Source organism: Tamandua tetradactyla, chromosome X (genome assembly GCF_023851605.1).
Source record: "Tamandua tetradactyla isolate mTamTet1 chromosome X, mTamTet1.pri, whole genome shotgun sequence".
NCBI lineage: Eukaryota > Metazoa > Chordata > Mammalia > Pilosa > Myrmecophagidae > Tamandua > Tamandua tetradactyla.
Genome location: NC_135353.1, coordinates 115817309 through 115839020, shown reverse-complemented (window position 1 = coordinate 115839020; position 21712 = coordinate 115817309). Strand labels below are relative to the sequence as shown.

Here is a 21712-nt window from a genome sequence, read left to right as displayed (position 1 = left end):
GTTCAATTTGGGAAGCTGTCAGCATTATTTCTTTAAATATCCTCACTGCCCCTTTCTCTCTTTCTTCTCCTTCTGGGACTCCCACAATGCACACTTTTTCTTTTTTTTGCTTTGCTAATGCTTCTGGAATGCAATATACCAGAAATAGATTGGCTTTTATAAAGGAAATTTATTAAATTACAAGTTACAATTCTAAATCCGTGAAAATGTTCAAATTATGGCATCCAACAAGAGGATACCTTCTCAGTAGGTAAGCCGATTTTCTCTGTCTGGGGTTTCTCTGTCACATGGAAAGGCACATGGTGACATCTACCATCCTTCCCTCCCAGTTTCTGATTTCAAACAGCTCTCTCTGCATCTGGCATTTCCTGGAGCTTCTGGTATCTTCTGCATCTCCAAAAGTCTGTGTCTGTTGTGGGTTCTCCAAGCATTTGAACTCTCTGCCCTCTGTGTTGGCTCTTTTAAGGACTCCAGTAAACTAATTAAAACCCACCTTGAATGGACGGGTCACACTTCCATCTGATCAAAGGGTCACACCCACATTTGGGTATGTTACATCTCCATGGAAACAACCTAATAAAAAGATCTCACCCTACAATAAGTGTGCCCCTACAAGGTTGGATTAGGATAAAAGATGGCTTTTCTGGGGGTACACTAACAGTTTCAAACCAGCACACATATATCATGCTTGATAGGGTCCTATAGGTTCCTCAGGCTCTGTTCCCTTTTTTTTTTTTTTTTAACTTTTTTTATTGTATAATATAACATACATACAAAGCAAAGAAAGAAAAAAGCAATAATTTTCAAAACACTCTTCAACAAGCAGTTACAGGACAGATCCCAGAGTTTGTCATGGGCTATCACACCATCATCTCAGATTTTTCCTTCTAGCTGCTCCAGAACATTGGAGGCTAGAAGGAATGTATGTATTTTTTCATTATCGTTTTTTTGTGAATAACATATATATATACAAAAAAAGCAATAAATTTCAATGCACAGTGCAACAATTAGTTGGAGAACAGATTTCAGAGTTTGGTATGGGTTACAGTTCCACAATTTTAGGTTTTTACTTCTAGCTGCTCTAAGGTACTGGAGACTAAAAGAAATATGCAATTATACTTGTTTGTTAAACCCTACCTTCTCTTTATAATTCCACCATCACCTTTGATCTTTCTCCCACTCTTTAGGTGGTATTTGGGCTATTCCCATTCTAACTTTTTTATATTGGAAGGGCTGTCAATAATAAGGCATAGGGAGATGGAGCTCCAAATATGGATGATAAATTAGGTGATTACCCTAACTATAAATGAAGGGGGCTATTTTAATAAAGCGACAAGCAGTAGTGATCATAATCACAATCAGATCAGTGAAGGGAATTATTGGGGGCAGAAAAGGCGGGCCTACTCATATCATGTAAGCAGCTAGTAATTAATTAGCCTTCATATAGAATTAGGCCTGTTAATGACTTAGTTGCAGAAATAAAATTACTTTGTACATCGCGCATTCTATTTTTGTCGATGATTAAAATTTTTTTGGTCCTTGATTTTCTCATTAGTAATTTATGAGTGCTGCCTCCTCTGCTACCTCAAATGCATTATGAAATGCAATATACTGTGTATGTCAAAAACTTAAAATGCAACATGAAAAATATAAAGAATACTGACACACCCATGTACCTGGCAAAACCCAGTGTAACGTAATAAATATAACCAAGGTAGTTGAAGCCTTCTGAGAACCTCTTCCCAACTGTATCCCGTTCTGACCTCCACCTCATCCCCTTCTGTTATCCTAAATATAGCACAGTATTTTGTCATTCTTTTGCATGGTTTTGCACTCTTCCTACACATCTCTGTGGCTTTTTGTATTTTGGCACATTCATATGTATGTAGCACTGTTTTTGTCTCTAAACAGTATACTGTATGTTCCTGAAATTTTTTCGTTCATCTTTGAGACTGATTCTCAGTTTAGTAATCTCTTCAACAGTTATGACTTGTTTCCTGTTTTCTTGAAATGGTTTTAACTGGTAGAACAGTGTCACTGATGGTGATAATTGGCCACCCTTCAAGTGTGATGTCGGCTATTGGTTTTAGACTAAGTCAGTAAAGCATCTTTACCTGTATGAATGTATTGACTATGATTTTCTCATGTAACATTAAGGTGTGAATGTTCATCATGCCATACACATTGCACAGGCAAACCATATTTGACAGCATTTTGGAGTATGCCATTGAATTAGATGTTTATTTCCTTCAGGATTATTTTACCTGTACTCCTAGCTTCCAAGCCCAACCTCCAATCTATGCACCCCTTTCAAATGTATAGTGAGAATAGCTTTTAAAGACCCTCCGGGGTAGGAGGTGTCTGTGCACCTAGACAATTGATCATTGTTTCCTCCCCTTGACTAGCTCAGTAATAGAAACAGGCTGACTGATTTGTCTTCTCAGTTGTCACAGCAGACAAGGGCACAAAGTGTGAATATTGGAAAGAAGGGAAAAATATATAGTGGCCATCTGCTTCAGGACCAATGGATCAGGCTAACCGCATGCTCCTGCTTTCTTAGATCCAAACTCTTGGGACATGATCAAGTGAAAGTTTTTGAGGCAGAGCCTCAGAGAATGAGAAAAATCACAGAAAGCAAGCACCATTTTGGTTTTTTTTTCTAACTGAATTTTTATTAAATTATGTTTCTTTGAAGGCTGGTACCATCAAAGGCCTCGGATCAGCTTTAAGTGCTGGAGGAAAAACCACAAGATTACTAGGTGATCTGCAAACATACTGGCAGACAGACAGGCAGATGACAAGAGGGAGAGACAAAACAAAAACAAACAAGAATGGAAAGACTGTCCTTCTGGGGAGCTACTCAAATTTTTTCCTCATTAAAACATATTAGGAAGAGACTAAAACATTCATAAATGAATGAAAAAATTTAAAATGAGTCATAAATTTGAGACTATTGTAAAAGCTCACCAAATAAAACACTAAGTTGAATTCTCTGAACATTTTGTACAGCCTGCTGCTTTTGCACCCCCTGAGCAAAGTGATGCTTTATCCTTGCTGCACTCTTCAGCACTATCCCCATCCCCATCCCCAAGTGCAGATCCCATTTTAAGAAACAGATCTTCCCCCCAATTCTTGGTGGCTTCTTAACTCTCCTGACTTTGGGGAAATCAGCTTTGAATGAAGAAGATGCTCCAGTAGTGACAGTGGCATGGGGGTAAGTGGGCACAACAGAGGTTTTCAGAGTCCACTTGGATCTTTTCTGCAGACGTCTACTGTGTGTTTAAAAGTTGTTTTAAGCTTGAAAGAAGTCCATTTTGAAAAGTGAGTTATGAAGAGTGCTCTTTATTTGAAACCTCCACAACACAGACGCTAATCTTGTCTCGCATTGAATCATTAGCTGTGCACATCAACACATTCCAAGCACAAATTAAGAAATGCAAACAGAACAAAAAAATATATATATATATAATTTTTCCCCTATCGAAAGGTTTCAAGTCTCAATGCAGCAAATCCTTCTGAACACAGAATCTGAGGAGCACACTGTTCAAACAGTTGGGACAGATAGGTCCCTGCCAAGGCTACTGCCTTTTTAACACACAGGGTAGGAATCATGGACGGCATGGAAAGGAGAGAGGAGGTGAGGAAAAGGGAGAGGGGAAGAAAGAATGAGCAAGAGAGGGGAACAGGTTTACGCTAGGGAAGATGGGGCAGCTGGGACACACACATGGTGAGTTGGTGGATTTCATTTATTGGTTTTTGACATTTTCCTTCTGGTTCTTTTCTGTTTTTATTCCCCCCCCGCCCCAGGTCCAACAATGGTAGAAAAACCCCACAGAGGTGGACGGAGCCTTACTAGGCCAGCCCAAAGCCTTCAGAGCACTCTTGGATAGCCAACAGTAACATGTGGCGGAGCTTCTCAAAGCTCTCATAGGCAGGCAGGTCCAGTTGGTTAAAACTAGGGAAGGAAGAAAGATCAGTTAATGAGAAAAAGACTATAAATCAAATCCCTGTGTTCCCATGGTGCCCACTGACCTCTCCTCTTCGAGGAACCTGCCCCTCATTTCTTGTTGACTCTCAATACTGTCCTAGCTCAGACTGCCCTCTCTTTTTCTAATCTGGTCCCAGTATTGGTCATTAGTCATCTTTCTAAAACATAAATCTGTGTCACTCTTGAGTAAACATCATGGCTTCTAAGTGCAAACCTTTTAGAAGATATTCAGGGTCACGTGATCTGATCTCTCTAGTCTTTTGCTCTCTGAAACATCTCCTTGCTCCACTCATGCTGAACCCTGGACTATGTCATGCTCTCATGTCATTCTTCACTTGCAATCAATGCCCCCCCCCGACCCCTGCTACATTGTGTGTCTAGCCAATCTTCCCAGACTCATTTCAAATACAACCCTCTCCATAAAACCACCAAAGTTTGAGCTACTCAAGGACCAGAAATGGACCACATCTGTGTTCCCAACCTTGAGTAGGGGTTTAGAAGTATATCAAAACACAAGCTAAACCTGAATGCTGAGAAGGAGAACTCTTCCTCTTACCAGGTGTGAGCTGAAGGCAGGCGATCTGTGGACCTGTCATCTCGATGGATCTGAAACTTCTGAATGCCATTCATACCTTCAAGGGCAGCAAAGCCTTGCAGGGGCACCTTGGAAGTACCCGTGACAAACTGGAGGAACTTGGCACGGTCAGCTTGGTCAAAAGAGCGCAATGCTCTCCAGAACCACTGGATCTGTAGGAAGGAACACAGAAGTCAGTGTTAGGTAGAGAGTTCCTAGAAAAAGGGGTGGGGGAGGTAGAATTTGGAAACAGGACTGGATTTGGAATCCTAGGCAAGCTCCTTTCATGGGATGGGCTTCAGTTCTTTCATTTATAATATGGGGAAGACCATGATGTAAAAATATGGAGAGTTAGGTATAGGTAAACTGTCCACCACAACCCTCTTCACCTAAGGGTACTGATTTATCTGGGATCATATAAACCAGCACTCCTTCGAGTAAGAGGAACATACAGAGAGGGAAGCCAGCAGCAGCTCACCTGAATAGAGTTAGACTGGTACTTGTGGTATTCAGTGTTGGATTTCAGGTCATCAATGTCTATTGTGGGTAGTCCTGATATGAGGAGCTCTAATTCTTGCTCAGTAAAGATGGAAATGAGGCGCTTTGGAATGATCTCATAGAAGCCTTCTAAGAAAGCCGCCAGCTGTTTGCGGATGGCTCCTGGAGAGAAGAACAAAAAGTCACATGGTTTCTGAACTCACAGAACCCCAATCTGGCTCTTGAAACAACTAGGATGGGGCCTAGTCTACTTGCCTCACTAACCACTCTATTTCTAGCCCCCTGTTTGAGGGTGGATGAGGTAAAATATTTTTGGTGAGGGTTCTTGACTCCTTTTGTATAAGACACTTGTGGCTATTATCAAAGGGGAAGAGCAAAAAATGTCTATGAAATTAATGAGGACTGATTTCTTCCCATATTAAGCAAAAGGGGACCAAAGTGACATTTCTCCTACCTGTCATTCTCATCTGGCACACCAGGTGTACATACTCCTTTTTATTCTCTTCTGTTACCAAGATGTTAGCCCCATTGGGTTTGAGGTCTCGAACTTCACAGACTCCAAACTCTTGGACCTAGAAGACAAATCATACATATCAGGCTTGGTCTAAGATAGGGCTAACACAGATTACTAAGAACATACTCTGAACTCCTTGCCATGTCCTAGGCAGAAGATGAAACTCAAATCCATAAAAAAATAGTGCTTTTCTCATTAGTTCACAACTCCCCTAACAGGGACCGGTCAAGGGGAAGAATGAAGGAAACTATTCCTTGGCCGTAAAACACATAAGTAGGCTGAAAGTAAGGAAATCGTCCAAGGTTTAAAAAAATAAAAGAAAGAAAAGGGAATGACTAATATATGTAATATAACATAAGCCCGTGCATTCTTTGGGGGAGAAGAGAAACCTAAAAAAATTGCTTTTCACTTATCTCTACTTGTACACTTTTTTCAATAAGCAACATCCTAGAATGAAGAATTATGTACTGTATTTTTATGAAAAATCCTGGATTGTTTTACAAATTCTGTTTTTTCTGTTTTGATGTCTCATACAAATACCCATTGCTCTCTATCTGATGGAGAAACGGGACATGAGACATTTAAGCAGTCAAGATGCTAGGTTTTAATGTGGCCCCAGAATGGGTCTTCTAGACTAGCTGTGATGTGCTATGATCAGGGTTTCCAAACATACCTCAGTGCTGAAGGTCAGATCATAGCCTAGGGTGGAGACATCATTTTCTAGCAGATAAACCAGGCCCTGGTAGAAGTGGTAATCTTCACTCTCCATATCCGTATATCTAGAAAAATACAGTTAGGCAGGGTCACAGGTGGGGGAGGGGGAAAGGTGTCAGCAAAGAAATGGGACACAAGAAAAAGCTATAATTCCCAGGGCTGAGCCATATCCTCACCTGACAGACTTGCCCAAGATGTGTTTGTAGAAGGACCGAGTAAAGTAGCACTCCAGAAGGCGGTTGTCATATACAGCTTTGGCCACAATGCGTCCAACAAACTTGAAATAGCTGAGGTGGTTGGGGTTGCAGTGGGAAGATGGATTGATGGTGTAGGTGACCCGATCACCAGGTGAGGTACGGAACAAGGCATACATAGGGTTAAACATCTCTCGAGAGATGATCATATACCACTCCCGCAGGAGCCCTCCAGCATCCTGCCCTTCTTCTCCTTCAAATACTATATACCTGCACAAGAGAGCAGGAAGAGAAGAAAAATGTGAAGAAAGCTCCAGAACAAAATCTATTCATTTACTCCACACCTCGAGTGAGTGACTGTGAAGCAGTCTTTGCGAAGTGCGGTGTCAGATAACAGATGTGAAAAGAGATTGTTACGATGGCCCAGAGGAAGGGTGAGGGCCTGGAATGAAAAACACAAAAAGCATCACTGACAGAAGAGATGTCCTGAAATGTTAGTAAGGTTCACTAAGGGGTTATCGGGTGGGGGAAGGCACATATTCCAGTAGTAAAGGTATAGGAGGCTTATATGAGGTCTGATGTAAGGCAAGCGGGGTAAAAAGGAGGAGGAAGTAGTGTTAAAGAAGAGAGTTGAGCTCACGTTCCAATTTGTATAAAGGTATTTGGCGGGGGAACACGGCACAGAGTCTTCGGAGATTCTGACTTTTTCAAGTTCAGGAGCTTCAAGCCACTCAATAGGCCTATCATCTCATCAGCTCCTACCATACTGCCAATCTCCTCTATGTGGTTTCAGAATTAACAGTGAGCAATTACAAATTTCGTGGGGGGCCTGTGCACTCATACCAAGTGTGGTCTTCCCTAATATAGGGTACTGTTTGTTCAACAGGCTTCCAGTTACTAATGTAGTAACAGACAAAGCTATTATTGCGAAGCCACCAGAGGATATTTTCTAAATACCAAAGACTCTCCTGGTATCCTGGAAATTAGTGGGTAGCTCAACGAAAGGGCCAGCTGGCAGAAGACCATTTTCACAAGATTAGGCCAAGAAGAGCAGAGACAGCTCAGTGCAAGTATCTAGGTACAGTTCCGATTGGGAGGGCAGTACCTCCCTAAATTTCCTTGCACATAATGAGGCCTGAGTAAGCCATTGTGACCCCAGCCTCTTACAAGCGATTCTTCATTTCTTCAGGGGATTTGCGGTGCAGCTCACGATAGGAATCTTCGAACACATGGTCACGGCGGACATGCACGGCCATATCTTCTTTCCGGAGACCCTCATCCAAACGTTCCAGCTCTTGGCGGAAGTATCTTGGGAGGCAGGAAATGAAGGAAAATAGGATTGGGGGTGCCAGAACAAACCTCTGTTTGATCGATTAAGATGAAGACCCACAAGGATGCTTACCCTATTCTCCAAACACCTTGATCCCTGCCTCCCCCTCCCTCCTTCCACTTTGGGAAATGCTAGGTACTTGAGGACCCACACAATTTGTGGTATACAGGGCAGGTAAGCACCTGTGGGATAACAGGAGGGTTATGGAGGTCCCTTCTAAGCGTACTATGGCTCTACCTTCTGCATTACCCTGGAGGATGGAATGGGACTCTAGAAATGACGTGGTTAAACAAAGGATCTCATTTCTATTATGAAGAATGGAGAATGGAGTGGTGAGAAGGCCAGGAAGTATCTAGTAAAATGAGTGACAGTGGCACAGCTGGTACTCTTTCTGCTCCACCTGGCACCATTTCACACGATGCCACCAAGGGAAATTTATTTCCTTTGAAAACTCTTGCCCATGAGCAACTCTGGTATCTTTTTGGGAGGGAAGATACCATTTGGGGAGTCCTTGTCCCCCAATCTTGGGTTCTCTACTTCCCTTGCCCTACAGAAAGAACCTATGCACATACTTGCGCTTGACATCAAAGTCGAGGACACGAATGTAATCTACTAGGACAGCAAAAGGCCCATCAGCGAGGTGGGTGGTGGACTGCCGTAGGATCTGGTTTAACACAGTGCGGTGAGTCTCTGAGGGGAGATAGGACAATAGAAATGACACATCACAAGTCACAGGAGGCTCTAATCAGCTAGCAACTCTCTCTTCCTTTCCCTTCCTTGTTTCAGGAGGTTAAGCAGAGGCAGGGATCATTGTGAACACAATTGTGATCATCTACCTCTTCCTGGTTACCCACTGCCTCAGGACAAAGTTCAAGGCCCTTAGTGTAGCACACAAGGGCTTCTAGACCCAGCCTCTACTGACCTCATTAGTCATATTTTACCTCTCTCCCCTACTGCCCCACTTTTATCCGCTGGGGATAAAATGTATAAAACAACCCTGTACGAAATGAAGCTATCTACATTTGGGGGGGGGGTCTAAGAGTTCTCTGTACCTGCAAAGCGAAGGAACTTCTGCGTATCAGGGGGCAGACTTGAGGAGATGTGCATAGATGAGGGCTCCCGGGAGAAGAATGGATCAAGGGAGGAAGGAGTGGCTGGGGTTAAGGGGGCAGGAGAGAGTGGAGGAGGCTCATCTTTGATGTGTGCTAGCTGGCTCTCACGGGTGTCTCGGACAGGAGGCTTGCTCTCCCGCTCTGTGGCATGAACCAGAAAGAATGCCTCGACTGCAGGCTGTAACACTGGTGGTAGGAATGACATGGAGGTGACTTATTTTAATTCACTTATTTTACAAACTTCAATACACAAACTCCTCATTCATAAACAAATTATAACAATGAAGAAATAATGAAAACTGGTATGGAAAGTGTAATTATAGAATGGTAAAATGAAGCCATAAATAAAATCAGAACTTCCTTGTAGCCAAAGGAAAAAGGGATAGGTAACCAGTTATAAAGATTCCCTTGGTCTAAAAATTAAAAGATACTGTTTACTAAAAAACAAAATTTTTCAGATATTGAGGAAGAGGGGTAACATGGAAAGAAGAAAAGTGAACTGACAGTAAGGGACCCAGATCCTTGAGGCCACAACTCACCTAGCACCGCATGCTGGTCATGGGATTCCTCCAGCTCCTTTAAACACTCCCCCAGCATGTCCCACAGTTCATCTAGGCTCAGCTGCTCACTAAGTAGGGGTAACTCTGGTGGCCTATCCTCCTTCTCCTTCTCCCCCTGGGGGGTTCCATCAGAGCCTACAGGACATACAGAGGAAAGAATCACAAAGTCTTAGAGGCTTCTCCTCCGCTTAGATTTTTCCCAGACCAGAGGGCAAATGTATAGGGCACTAGACAGATTACGTAGACTGGCACATTGGCCACTGAGTAACACTCAGTGAACAACACCTGAAAGTATATCCTGTGCTAGACGGCATTTAAATTTACATTTAACAAAGTTAACAGAATGAAAAAATAAATTCAGTTCCTGTCACACTAGCCACATTATAAGTGCTCGACCATCACATGTGGCTAGTGGCTATGGCATAAAGTTCTATAGGATAGTACTAGTCTAGCTGTTGCCTCATTAGCTCCCAGAGAACCCATGGATTACACCTTAGGGCAATGAAGGAATGGTGGAACTTTTGATGGCTGTCTTTCAGTTTACAAAATATCTTCTAGGACATTACCCTCATTGACTCTTGAGAGCTGTCCCTAGAAGCAGGCTGCTTCTCCCTATTTTCTTTATCAAGGACAGAGTCAGGACACCAATCCGGATCTTTCTGAATTAGTCATCTTATCCTGGGACAGTTTAAAATCTGAGAAGCTATGGTGTGACAGATGGACCCCAATGGCTGGTATCTTGTCCTGTCCCCCACCAGGAGCTTATTCTAAAATCTGTTCAGTAGCCAAGTAGCAAGAACCAATTTTTTATCTTTTGGGTGAGGAAGAACCAACTGCTTCCTCACCAATCACTCCCTCCGTCTCCCTCTCCGCATCAGCCTCCACCTCCCTCAACATGCATAGACGTATTCCTGACCTTTGCTCTTCATTATTTACTCAAATCCTGACTATTCTCCAAGGTTCTGACAGTCCTATGTTTGAATTCTGACTCTGGCACTTTCAGAACGTGTGACCTTGGGCAAGAGACTATTTCTACGCCATATTCTCTCTACTACGAAATGAGGAAAACATCTGTCTCCCAAAGTCCTGATGAATATTAAGTCATTTAATATGGTATTTAGAAAAAGGATGGGCGGGCCACGGTGGCTCAGCAGGCAGAGTTCTTGCCTGCTATGCCAGAGACCCGGGTTTGATTCCCGGTGCATGCCCATGCCAAAAAAAAAAAAAGGATGAATACTAAAGGAGTATGTTAAATGGTACCATAAAAAGTATTCTATATGAGGGCAAGCAATGGTGGCTCAGTGGCAGAGTTCTCACCTGCCATGCCAGAGACCCAGGTTCATTTCCCAGAGCCTGCCCTTGCAAAAAAAAAGTGTTCTATATGAATGGATAAGTAACTATGAGAGATGATGATAGTAACTCTAATGTTCGCTGTGTGTTAATAGGTACGTGTCTAAATGCTATGGGTGTATTAACTTGCTTAATCCTAACAACTATGAACACCCCTATTCTGAATAAGGAAACTGAAGCAGAAAGAGGTTTGCCTCAAGTTCCAGAGCTATAAATGGGGGAAGACTCAAATGCATGTGGTGTCCATGCATCAGGTCATAGCATCATTTCTTTACTACCGGAATTGTGGTGTGTGCTAAGAATCTCCAACAAGGGAAAGACGGAGGTAGTTAGTAAGTTTGTTTGGTAAGTACCTACTAACATTTATAGGAACCAGCGTTCACTGGAAAACACTGAGTGTATGTATGCCAAGAGCAAAGGATCCAGCAGATATTTCATAAAGGCTGACTCCCTTTTGCAGGGCTGGAAACAGGAAGTAGTACTGACCAATGGACTGAGTATCTTGAGCACTGGGAGATGGCTGGTCCACATCCATGGGTGACTCCTCCCTCCGCACAGATGCCTCTGACTGGCTAGACTCCGACTAGATAAAAGAGACAAAGTCACATAAAGACTGCAACTCTGCTTTCCTCAGGGACAGGTTAGAGGTTGGCTTTCTCCCTTCTCATACATTGTCAAGCTTGCTGTATGTGATCAGGAAAATTCTAGTTCTTTAGGACAAAAGAATGGCCTCCCCACCTCCACTGCTGTGCTTCATCTTGAACTTGCAATCCTTTCCAAATAATTTCCTGGATACCTGCGTTGCCTACACTATATACTAGATCTGTTCAATCAGACACCAGCCTCTTGGATACAGACTTCAGGTCATCCTCTGGGGACAAGGTTACGTTTATGGAACTCAGACAGGTAGAAGGTAGGTTTGCTTTTTATTTCTGATGCTCACAAAAGGAGAAATAACAGGGGAATCAGTGCCACCTTTGATGGGTGGAGTTACTTAAAAAATTAGTATCTGTCTCACTGGGTGATGGGAAAGAGACTGGGCAGGAAAATAAAATTCATACCACAGAATAATGGTTTTCTAATTTTCCCTTTCTACCTTCCTGAAGTCACTGTCCTCAAATTCTAGATTATTCCCAGCATGCGCAATGAAATCAGACTATATAATAATAATTGTATCAAGCCTCAGGATACCTTTATTTCCTGCATTTTGGGAAGGTGACATGCATGTAGCAAGGACAGGAAAACAATGAAATAGGCCACAGCATATATAAGTGACCCCAGACTTTCATTGCAGCCATGCTGTGCTGGGACAGCAGCAGTAGCTAGCTACCTAGGTGCCTGAAGGTTTCCTTCTAAAAGTGCCTGAGTGCCTATGTGCCAAGGGATTGTGGAGAACAGGGGCAGAGACCAGAATGGAGGGACTAGCCATTAACAGAAGTGGCTGTGTGGGATGAGTACTGAGCTTGGGGGACTTTCAAAGGCAGGTTTTCTGATGTCTGATGTACTTGCATTGTTCCATAAGACCAAAAATTTTTAACCACGCATCCCTCAGAACCCAGACACTTAACATTAGGCAGTATGCAAAAGCGCCACTACTGACTGGATAGCTGGGGGTGGTGTGTGATGGCCAAGCTTTAAATTAAATCAAACCAAACCAACAAACCAGTAAAGAAAATGCCAACAGTAAGTAACCCTGTTGTCCAGAAGCATTCATATAGCAAACAACGCAAAAGCATACAAGGTAAGGGCAGTGAAACCCCACTGATGACGTGGTGGGGGGAGGAGGGAAGAGACAAATGAATGAGGGGCCACAGGCATCATGCTAACCGTTGCTGCTTGTTGCTGTCTCCGCGCCCTTTGACCCTCACGTACCATTTGTATAATGGCATCAGCTTCAGCCTCCAGCTGCCGAACAGCTGCCTGGATGCTGCTAGCTGAGCCCAGACCGGAGGAACCTGGGAAAGAAAAAGAAAGGCAAGATATCAAATGTAGGAAGATGGATGCCCAGTATTCTCTCTCCCACCATTTCTTGGGCTGCCACAGGGCATCATGCCGAGGTGTCTGAGCTCTAGTTCAGGCAGCTTCATAGTGCTCATCGTCAGGCACTAAGATGTACCATTACAGATAAAGGCAGGGGGCATGGTGCTAGGCAGATATATGGGGGTATGTAAGAGGGTTCTGTGGGACAGGAGGAAAGAGGTAGGGAAAGTGATTTGGCAGGCAATGGCTTAGGCAACATGGCTGCGGTGTTTTTAGTCAGGAGTGATCAACAAAGTAGAAAAGAGGTACACCTAATAATGGGTTAAGTCTTGTTCAGCAAAGGGTCCATCTCCATCCAATCCTACTGCCAGATTTCAGCTCCCCCTTAATTATCACCTGCTCTAATGAATTTGAGTGAGATATAGAACATAGCCAATATTTTAATAAAGGATCATCATTTTCGTTTTGAAAAGATCAAACCGGAAGGAGACATGATAGTAATCCCCATTCTACAGGGACTCTGGGTTCTCTACCACCACCCCTGGCCCTTAACTGCATACTCTAATTCCATACCTAGCCTGCCTGTCTGCTTGGCTTTCTTGTTAGCTCGGCGCGTGTCGTCTCGGAGCTGGATGATGACCTGCAGTACCCTCAAGAAGAACTTCTGGGTAGATGTCTTGGATGTCAACATGGACATAGAAGGCAGTTGAAGCTCACGGCCACCCAGGGGTCGCTTCTGAGATGCCACAATTACCACATTCTCAGCCATGTCAAACCTGGACAGTGTAGAGGTGGCTTGCATGTATTGACAGCATCAAAGCATAAATACCCCAAAGCAAGCAGAGTTTTTTGGTGTTAGAGGAGTAAAGAACCTCAAAGGAAATCTCAGAAGTATGGAGAAGTAGGAAAGAACAGCGTTGAACATAGGTAGGACAGAAAGGCATATACACAGAGAAAGAAGACCAGGAAACCAGGCAAAAGCCACCTTTCAGAATGCTCCAGATTCTAGCTCCCAAGCCAAAAGTCCACTTATCACCCACCTGCTCTGCATTTTGCCTTTCAGCTTGGTGGTCTGTGGCTGCTCCTCAGGCAGGCCATCAGGAGAGAGGGTCTCACACTGGGCTCGCCGCTGCTGTTCCAGGTTGTATTCCCGTAGCTCAGCCAGAAGGGTACCTGAGGCAGGCAGAGGAATGAGATACTGTTGAGAGTTCCCTAGTGAAGGAGCTCAAAATCAAACCTTTCCAAGAAATCTGCCCAGGGTATCCTCTTTATGCAGCTGCCGAGAACCCAGAGGGAGCAGGAATTTTGCTCTGTTCAGTTTACTATGTGTGCTCATGATCAACCACCAGGGGACCACAAATTTATGTCAATTCTACATAAAACGATGCTTGGTGCAGAGGGGAAAAAAAGTATCTGCTTTGGAACCAAGAAAGGCCAGGGTCTAAACTCTGTGTTTCTTCTACTTACTGAGGTTTTGTGGCGATCTCAGGCAAATTTCTTCTATGTCTGTTTAACCATCTTAATAATGTAAATAATACTACCTAACTTCACAAGGTTGCTGTGAGAATTAGGAAGTAATCATGTTATAAAGTGCCTAGGACAGTCCATGGCCTATGGATGCTGAATAAATGGTAGCAGCAAAGAAAAATCAGAAGTCCGAGGACAAATTCTTTCTGAAAGAACCTCATAACTCTCATGCAGCATGGAATACCCCCTGAAGAGACAAGGGTTATACATAGTTCAGTGAACTCTCATATCACCTCAGGTCCAAGGACACTGGTGGGAAGAAGATAACTAAGTAGGCAGCCAAGATCTAGGGTCTTAAGACCCATGATTGGGATGGGGTAGAAATCAAAGAAACTGTCCACATTGAAAGAAAACATGGCTCTGCTCCTTCATCCAACTGCTTCATCATTTTCTTCTTGGCAAAACAGAAGACTAGGTGTTTTGCCAATGTTTTTAGAATTTTTGCATTCTTGAAATTGCACAAAGGCAGAGGGTATGCCATTCTGATTTTACTATTCCTGTGCTTGAACATAGTAAGGCACATCTCTGAGGTGGTGAAGCTGTGTCAGCAGCCTCATCATGGGCTCTTATGGAAGCCCAGAATGGAGAAGAAATGAGGCACTGCTGTTCCTATACATTCTCTTTTCCTTTCACTAAGCACTGATTACCTGCTTTGTGCCAGGTATTGGAAATACAGAGAGTAGGCCATCCTTTTCCTCAAAGAATGGAGCAGAAGAAAATAGGTGACAAGAGGGAACATGGGGGCAGTGCTATAGAAGCATGGAGGAGTTTGACTCAGCCTGGGAATTCAAGGAAGGCTTCCAGAAAGAGATGACACCTAAGTGGAAGGTTTCAGAAAGACACGATGCTTTACTCCTGCTGTTACCTATCTGTTTACAAAGGGTATAACCCAGATGACGAGCTCCATTCAGCAGCAGCTTGAGAACAGTGTCTCGGGTCCCAGGATCCCCCCGAGAGAGCTGTAGCAACACATTGGCTGCATCCTCTAGGCCTTCTTCAGAACAAGAGTGGGATGTCAACACCTAGGGAAAAGGAGAAGAGAAGGGGTAAACCCTAACTCAAGAACTAAGACATTACCCACCTGTTTACCCTTCCACTCCCATCTTGTCAGAAAAACCTCACCTCCACAGAGAGCTGTAGCTGGTTTTCAGTTAGGCCAGAAGATACCATTTTAAAGTCTGCACTGCTGCTGCCCCCATCACCCACCTTCGCTGGAGATTTGCTGCCCTTCGTCGTAGTAGAAGCTTTGAGGAAACAGAACATTATAAGCCTCTATGAAACTCACAAACCTGAGACTTCAGTGGCAGGACCATGGGCATCAAAATGGGTAGTGGGAAAAAAAAATCCAAACATCAAAATCAGAGCCAATGACTTGGCATGGCAAGAACTCATGATTCTACCTTTAAAGGTGACAAAGATCCCCAGAAATTTTTCCCAACTGTTCCCCTACCACCACAGCCTCTTCTATTCTTCAAAACCTACCTCTTTAGATAATTATTCATAGTCTGCTGTACCAGGCTCATTGATTTCCCCTTTCCCTTTACTTCCTTGGATGTTCTCGCTACTCCATTCTACCCTGATTCACATTGTATCCTGTCTGCTCTTGAACTATTTCAGCCAGCCTGGAAAGACTGGGAATTTCTTTAAGACAGGGACTTTCTTTCTTCTCCCCTTCTTTTGGTGCCTAGCCTAGGGAAGCCACATTCACAGGAGTGTCTGTATGTGTTGTGGGAAGGAAGGAAGGAGGAGAAAGAATTTGGGCTGTTGAAGGTAAAAATGAACATATTCTGCTCTCACAAATACAAATCAAGCCAACTGAAATCACTTAAGAATATCTGGATGAAGAAGTGAAGTAAGATGGGTGTCACAGTAGACACAGCTTGCAGCCTACATCCATACTTACTTGAAACAGTAGTGGTAGCAGTCGTGGGGGTAGTCACTGTGGTCGAAGCAGCTACGGCAATGGTAGAAATAGCCGTGGCAGCAACCAGGGCAGGAGCAGAAGTGACAGGGGTGGTTGCAGCAGGGGGAGTGGGCATGGTGGCGGCGGTAGTGGTAGTGGTGGTAGATGTGGCTGAGGTGGCAGCAGTGGTGGAGGAAGCACTGCTGCCAGAATTAGCCTGTGCTTCTGATACTTTGTTTTCTGGGAGAGCAATTGAGATGAGAGAAAGGAGTCTGAGGAGTTTCTCAGTTAAAAGAGAGCTCCGGCGGATGACTGGGTGTGACAACATGTTCATGAGCTGCCCTAGTGGTGAGGCCTCAAGGCTATAGGGGGAAATTTCCCCCTCACCACCGGCGCTCACTGGCACTGACTTCACGGAGTTCTTGCCTTTCCGGCTGACATTCATGTTGTCCAGTTTTACCAATAGGTCCCAGAAGTCTGTGCAAATGCCACTGCTGGTGGTCTGTGAAGAGCAAGGGCTGCAGGCCTGTTTACTGCCTCTCTCCCGATCACTCTCACAATTTGTTTCTTTGGTCCGCTGCTGCGTGAAGTGGCTGGGAAACACCTGCCAAGAAAAGAAGGATAGACTCAGTCTCAGGGCTTTTTTTAGGGGGGGGGGGGGAAGCCTTCCCGACAAAGGAGAGACAACTGGCTTCCAGACTCTCCTTGCCTTTGGACAGCATTGGTAACATGGGAGAGATATCATACAGGAGTTTCATCCAACAGAAGGCCAAGTGCCTAGAAAAATGAGCAAGAGCATTGTAGGGAGACAGACAAGCAAATATTTCTGAGCCTCAGTCTCTGTACACATAAAATGGGGAGGATACTTACTCCCCTTTGCAAAGTTGTCAAGATTGAATGTGACAATGTATTTGCATAGTGCCTGGCACAAGGCAGGCCCCCAATAAATGGTAGCAATGTTTATTACTAAAAAAGAAAACACACAAACAAAAAACAAATAAACACAACAAAAATCTGACTGGACAAGAACTAAATTCCAAGGTCAGCTTTGTCACTTACTAACCAGCCACATGACAAGTCAGCAAAATTTTTCGTATACAAATTTCATCTGTAAAATGGAGATCACAGACCTCAGAAGGTTGTTTTAATGACTGAATGAGATAATGCATAAAAACTGTAAAGAGTGAACATAAAATCCCCATGAAATTATTTATTGGACAAGTTCCCAGAAACAACACAGAGCGGAACACTTAGTAAAATAACAACAAAGAGAAAGGCCAGAACAGAACTCACTAGCTCCCTTAAGTGTTCAGATTTCACCCAGCTGTTGATGCTACAACAGCTGTTGTGCTGTCCCAGTCACAACAGCAAAAGGCTGTTGGTGTTTCATTCCCCAGTAGTTAAACTCCTTCAAGCTCCTCACCTTGGCTAATTGAATGAGTGTGTCCAGAACATGTCTGCAGACAACAGGAGCAGCCTGGGGGTGGATGTGGACAGTGGAGCCACTGCTTGCATGCTTCTCAGTATGTTTGCGCCCCCCTGAACGCTGGATCTGAAATATATTAGTCCTGCAGCCTAGGGCTGCATCCATGGATACTGAGAGCCAGGAAAGCTGGTTGGAGCTCTTAGACTCCATCTTATGTAGCAGGTCCAAGGGTCGGTTTTCATGGCTGCTTGACCCGCAGCTCTTGCTCGATTTTTTGCCTTTTTCCTCAGTTGTGGTAAGCTTGGGTGTCTCAATGCACAGCTCACTCTCACTGCTGCGCTGCAAGATGGACAATAGGCTGCGGATGACCCAGTGTCGGGTCTGGGCATGGTAGCAGAGATTTCGCAGAACTCGATGGAGACGGCTAGTATTGAGCTTTGGCTCATCCACGAAAAGTAGGACCAGGAGACAAGACAGGGCTTCATGGTCCAGGAGGAGCCGGCCTCGGAGGCGGAGGAGAGTGTCCACGTTACTGCCAGAAGGCCTGGAAACAGAGCATGGTCTCTGGGAAACACTTCAGCTAGAGCTCTGGGGAACAGGCTTAGGCCTGGGGGACAGGAATGAGCTGGACACCTCCAAGGAGGGCGAGATGGGAGGGGGAATCCAGTCCAAGGTCTCTTAAAAGCAATAATTGCTGCCCTTATTGTATAAGCACTTTACAATGTCTATAACATCCTCCTCACAGGGCTGCTATGAAGATTAGAGAATTGCCCATTTTTGAGATGATGAACAAGAGGTTCAAATAGGTTAAGTGGCTTGCCCTCCATCACACAGTGACTGAGAAGAGAGCAGAGATTCCAGCCCAGGTCTGTACCAAGTAGCACCAATTAGTAAAATCTGACTACCCAATCCAGGTGACAACACTAGGTCTGCTTTCTGTAGACTACCAGTACCCGTGGGATTGATTACCTCCTTCACATTTTGTCATGTTGGGCCCATTCTGCTTCAGTCTGATTAATAACTAACTCCTTTTTACTTCCCTGACCTAGATGTTACCATCTCAAGGCAAGCGGTTCATTGTTTTCCTATTTGTGTGGAACACAGGTGGTTTTCTTTCTAGTTAAAATCATAGCTAGTACCCGCTGTCTGCCTGCCTTACTTTGTGATTACAGCCTACAGCAGTTATACTATACCAAAAGTGTGGCTTTCTGAAAGGGAATCCAAAGGTGTGGAAAAATTCTAGATAAGTTATCCAGCTTCTCAAGATTTCAGCTTCTCTAACTACAGAATTAAAGGAGCTGAGCTACCATATTTGAGAGGTGGTATGGTATGAAAAAAGACAAAGGTACCTGTTATGGCTACTGCTACCCCCCATCTGGAAGGTGCCACCTCGCTGCACAGCAAGGCGAGTATACTGGACCCCACGGTTACCACTCAGGCGACTGGTGAAAGCTGGAAGGAAAAGAAAAAGGAAATTGAGGCTGGGGAGGGTGGTGGTAAGCCGGGTATAGGCAATAAAAAGAGGAAAAACAGAGACTTATCTGGCAAAAATAGACACCCCAGAGCTCTCTGACTTGCCTCCCTCTGTACCTGGGCTTCGGAGAATGGCAGAGAGGGCAGAGGTGCTGCTGTGCCCAAAAAGACGTTCATGCATGAGCTGCCGCTGCCGGGCTTCCTGCTCTCGCCTTAGAGCTTGAGCTTCAGCAGCAATATCAGGTGGCATCACAGCCAACACGCTATCCTCCATGTCCTCTAGAACGCTACGGCGCAAGTCTGAGGGCAGGGTCTGGATGAAGGTCACAGGATCCATGGGGGTGTCTGAGCTGGCACTCTGTGCCAGTTCCCGTCGTTGTTGCTCAGCTCTCTGTTGTGCCAGCACCTACGGAGCAGAAGAAGTCAATGGGGGCATATCTACTGCCATGCAGTCTGGCCCCACCATCTTTCCCATTCACATACTTCCTCCTGAATGGCTGGAGGCAGGGCAGCCAGGAACTCAGGGCTCACTTCAGTAACACCAGGATTCCCCACCACTGCAGGAGCTGTGCTGGCTGTTGAGGGGGCAGTCCGGGTTGGGGGACGAATGCCTAGCTGGTTCTGCAAGACTTCCCGGCGGATGTCATCAGGCAGAGCAGCCAGAAAAGAGGGGTCTACACCTTCTGGCAGACTAATACCTGAGAGAGGAGATGCAAAATGTGAAGGGACCCACATCTTGTGATGTATGAGATGTGCTTGGAGACAAGAAACCTATGTCATTGCTTGAGAGAAACCAATGTATATTCCTCATTGCTTGCAAAGGACATAGGACACAGAGGGAGCCCATTTAACTCGCCAGGCTCAGAATAATTTTTGTTCTGTGCCAGGTTCATTGTGTACACTGTTACTTAATGTTCACAAAGACCCAGTCATGTAGGTATTATTACCCGCAATATCAATGAGGATCAGAAAAATTAAATAATGGCCCTAGGTTGTTCATACTGACTCTGAGAAATGATTCATTCCAAATTCATCATAAACTCAGACTGTTTTTAGGGGAAAGAATTCAAACCCAGAGGGAACATTATTTCCCCAGAGTTTCACTGGGCAAAGCTAGAGCCAGAACCAGAATGGCTCCCAACTCAGACACACCTTCAATGACTGCAACTTGACAAATTCATTTGACTTGGTAAAAGAGCTTGGAATTTAACCATAAGCCAATGTTCTTGGCTGTTTAATTTCACTAATATCAGTTCGCCTCCAAAGCCTGAGGTCATCCCATTATGCTACAGCATCCCCTTATTGGCAATATATCATGTACAAATGCCCACCATTCTAGATGGAACTATCTGACTGGTGGACATTTCCATGCAAAGGGTTACTAGAAACATAAACAGTCCCAAGATGTCCTGAGCACACACAGCACTCACCTGCAAGGGGATCTTCTTCTTCGCTGCTTGTTGAAGGCAGTGGCTCCTCTAGGATTCCTCGGGAATCGGCTCCAGAAATGGCCACAGCGGAATCTCTGGTAGAAGAACTCTCAGAGGACGCAGGGGGAGAGCTGAGGGAAATCATTTTCAGGTTGTTGTCTGTGTTGTTTTTCCATTTATTAAGTACTCCTACAATACCCGCTTCTCATAGAAGCCAGGTTGATTTCCCATATATCAACCCTATTTGTTAGTTAACAAGAATGAAAGGGCTTTGAAACACCCTCCAAAATATTCTGTCTTCCTCTTGCCCAGAGTGCTTACTTGTCCTCAGGTGGTTGGGCAGTCTCCCCTGATCCATCAGCCCTGCCTTGCACTTCTGCCACAACTGGAGCATCACCAGGAGTGGAGCTGCCTGCTGTGGGCTGCTCAGAACTGCCAGCTGCTGAGGTGTCACCTACAGCCTCCTCTAGGGTACAGGAAGCCAGGCTGCTGGTGTCCATGGGAGAGCCTTCCAGTTGACTGCTGACTGCTGTCAGTGCATCAGAATCTTCAGCTCTCTCTGGTGAAAGAGAGGCTAGGAGGAAGTCATAGGGAGAGGTCAGATCTCTGCCTGGAATAGGGGCAAAATTAAGAAGCAGCAACATGACAGACAAGGTGTATGATAGGGATGCATCCTCAGGAATAGTCGGATTACATCTTTCACCCCCGGCCCTCGCTCTATGTTGGTCTGCTCTTCCCCCTAAATCTTACCTGCTTTTAAAGGGTTAGTTCAAGCCCTTCTACCTTCTACCATCTGTTTAACTGTTTCTCTGTTTACTGTGTTTCAGGCATGCCTGTGAAACATCTTCTCTAGGCACCCAACACTTTCAGATTCCGTACAGGCACCATTTGTACATGCATGTTGGTTCTGGTTATCTAAATAAACAAGGTCCCATGAAGGTAAAGAAAAGCTATACCCTAAGGTTTCTCAAGAGCACATGACAGACAGCGTGGAATAGAGAGGCATACCCCGTGGAACACTGCGTTGAGAAGAATTTTGAAGTCTCATTTCAAAATAGTGGGAAATAGTGCCATGAGATAAATGATATCTGCCAGGATGACGGGAGAGCTGTTAAGTTTGGGTCATACGCTTGCCATCC

The 21712-nt window shown here is 44.6% G+C and overlaps 1 protein-coding gene across 28 annotated transcripts in view; it reads right to left on the bottom strand.

Annotated features, from left to right (window-relative positions):
* Positions 1 to 3322: 3322 nt before the first annotated feature.
* The window catches only part of HUWE1 (HECT, UBA and WWE domain containing E3 ubiquitin protein ligase 1), a 172318-nt gene continuing 153928 nt past the window's right edge, over positions 3323 to 21712 (bottom strand). For 18 of the 28 annotated variants that reach the window (XM_077146786.1, XM_077146811.1, XM_077146800.1 and 15 more), the window contains 23 exons: positions 20895 to 21183; positions 20574 to 20704; positions 19627 to 19841; positions 19261 to 19549; positions 19020 to 19122; positions 17668 to 18214; positions 16245 to 16848; positions 15464 to 15585; positions 15207 to 15363; positions 13855 to 13987; positions 13388 to 13590; positions 12662 to 12789; positions 11321 to 11417; positions 9464 to 9619; positions 8865 to 9110; positions 8385 to 8502; positions 7650 to 7790; positions 6465 to 6752; positions 6248 to 6353; positions 5515 to 5632; positions 5041 to 5222; positions 4545 to 4735; positions 3323 to 3955 (listed from right to left, as the gene is read on the bottom strand). In XM_077146786.1, the coding sequence (XP_077002901.1) occupies positions 3853 to 3955; positions 4545 to 4735; positions 5041 to 5222; positions 5515 to 5632; positions 6248 to 6353; positions 6465 to 6752; positions 7650 to 7790; positions 8385 to 8502; positions 8865 to 9110; positions 9464 to 9619; positions 11321 to 11417; positions 12662 to 12789; positions 13388 to 13590; positions 13855 to 13987; positions 15207 to 15363; positions 15464 to 15585; positions 16245 to 16848; positions 17668 to 18214; positions 19020 to 19122; positions 19261 to 19549; positions 19627 to 19841; positions 20574 to 20704; positions 20895 to 21183 (4667 nt within the window). In that variant the 3' untranslated portion in view covers positions 3323 to 3852. The remainder of the gene's footprint in view (positions 3956 to 4544; positions 4736 to 5040; positions 5223 to 5514; positions 5633 to 6247; positions 6354 to 6464; positions 6753 to 7649; positions 7791 to 8384; positions 8503 to 8864; positions 9111 to 9463; positions 9620 to 11320; positions 11418 to 12661; positions 12790 to 13387; positions 13591 to 13854; positions 13988 to 15206; positions 15364 to 15463; positions 15586 to 16244; positions 16849 to 17667; positions 18215 to 19019; positions 19123 to 19260; positions 19550 to 19626; positions 19842 to 20573; positions 20705 to 20894; positions 21184 to 21712) is intronic. The other 10 variants (XM_077146803.1, XM_077146804.1, XM_077146812.1 and 7 more) reach the window with 3 other exon arrangements.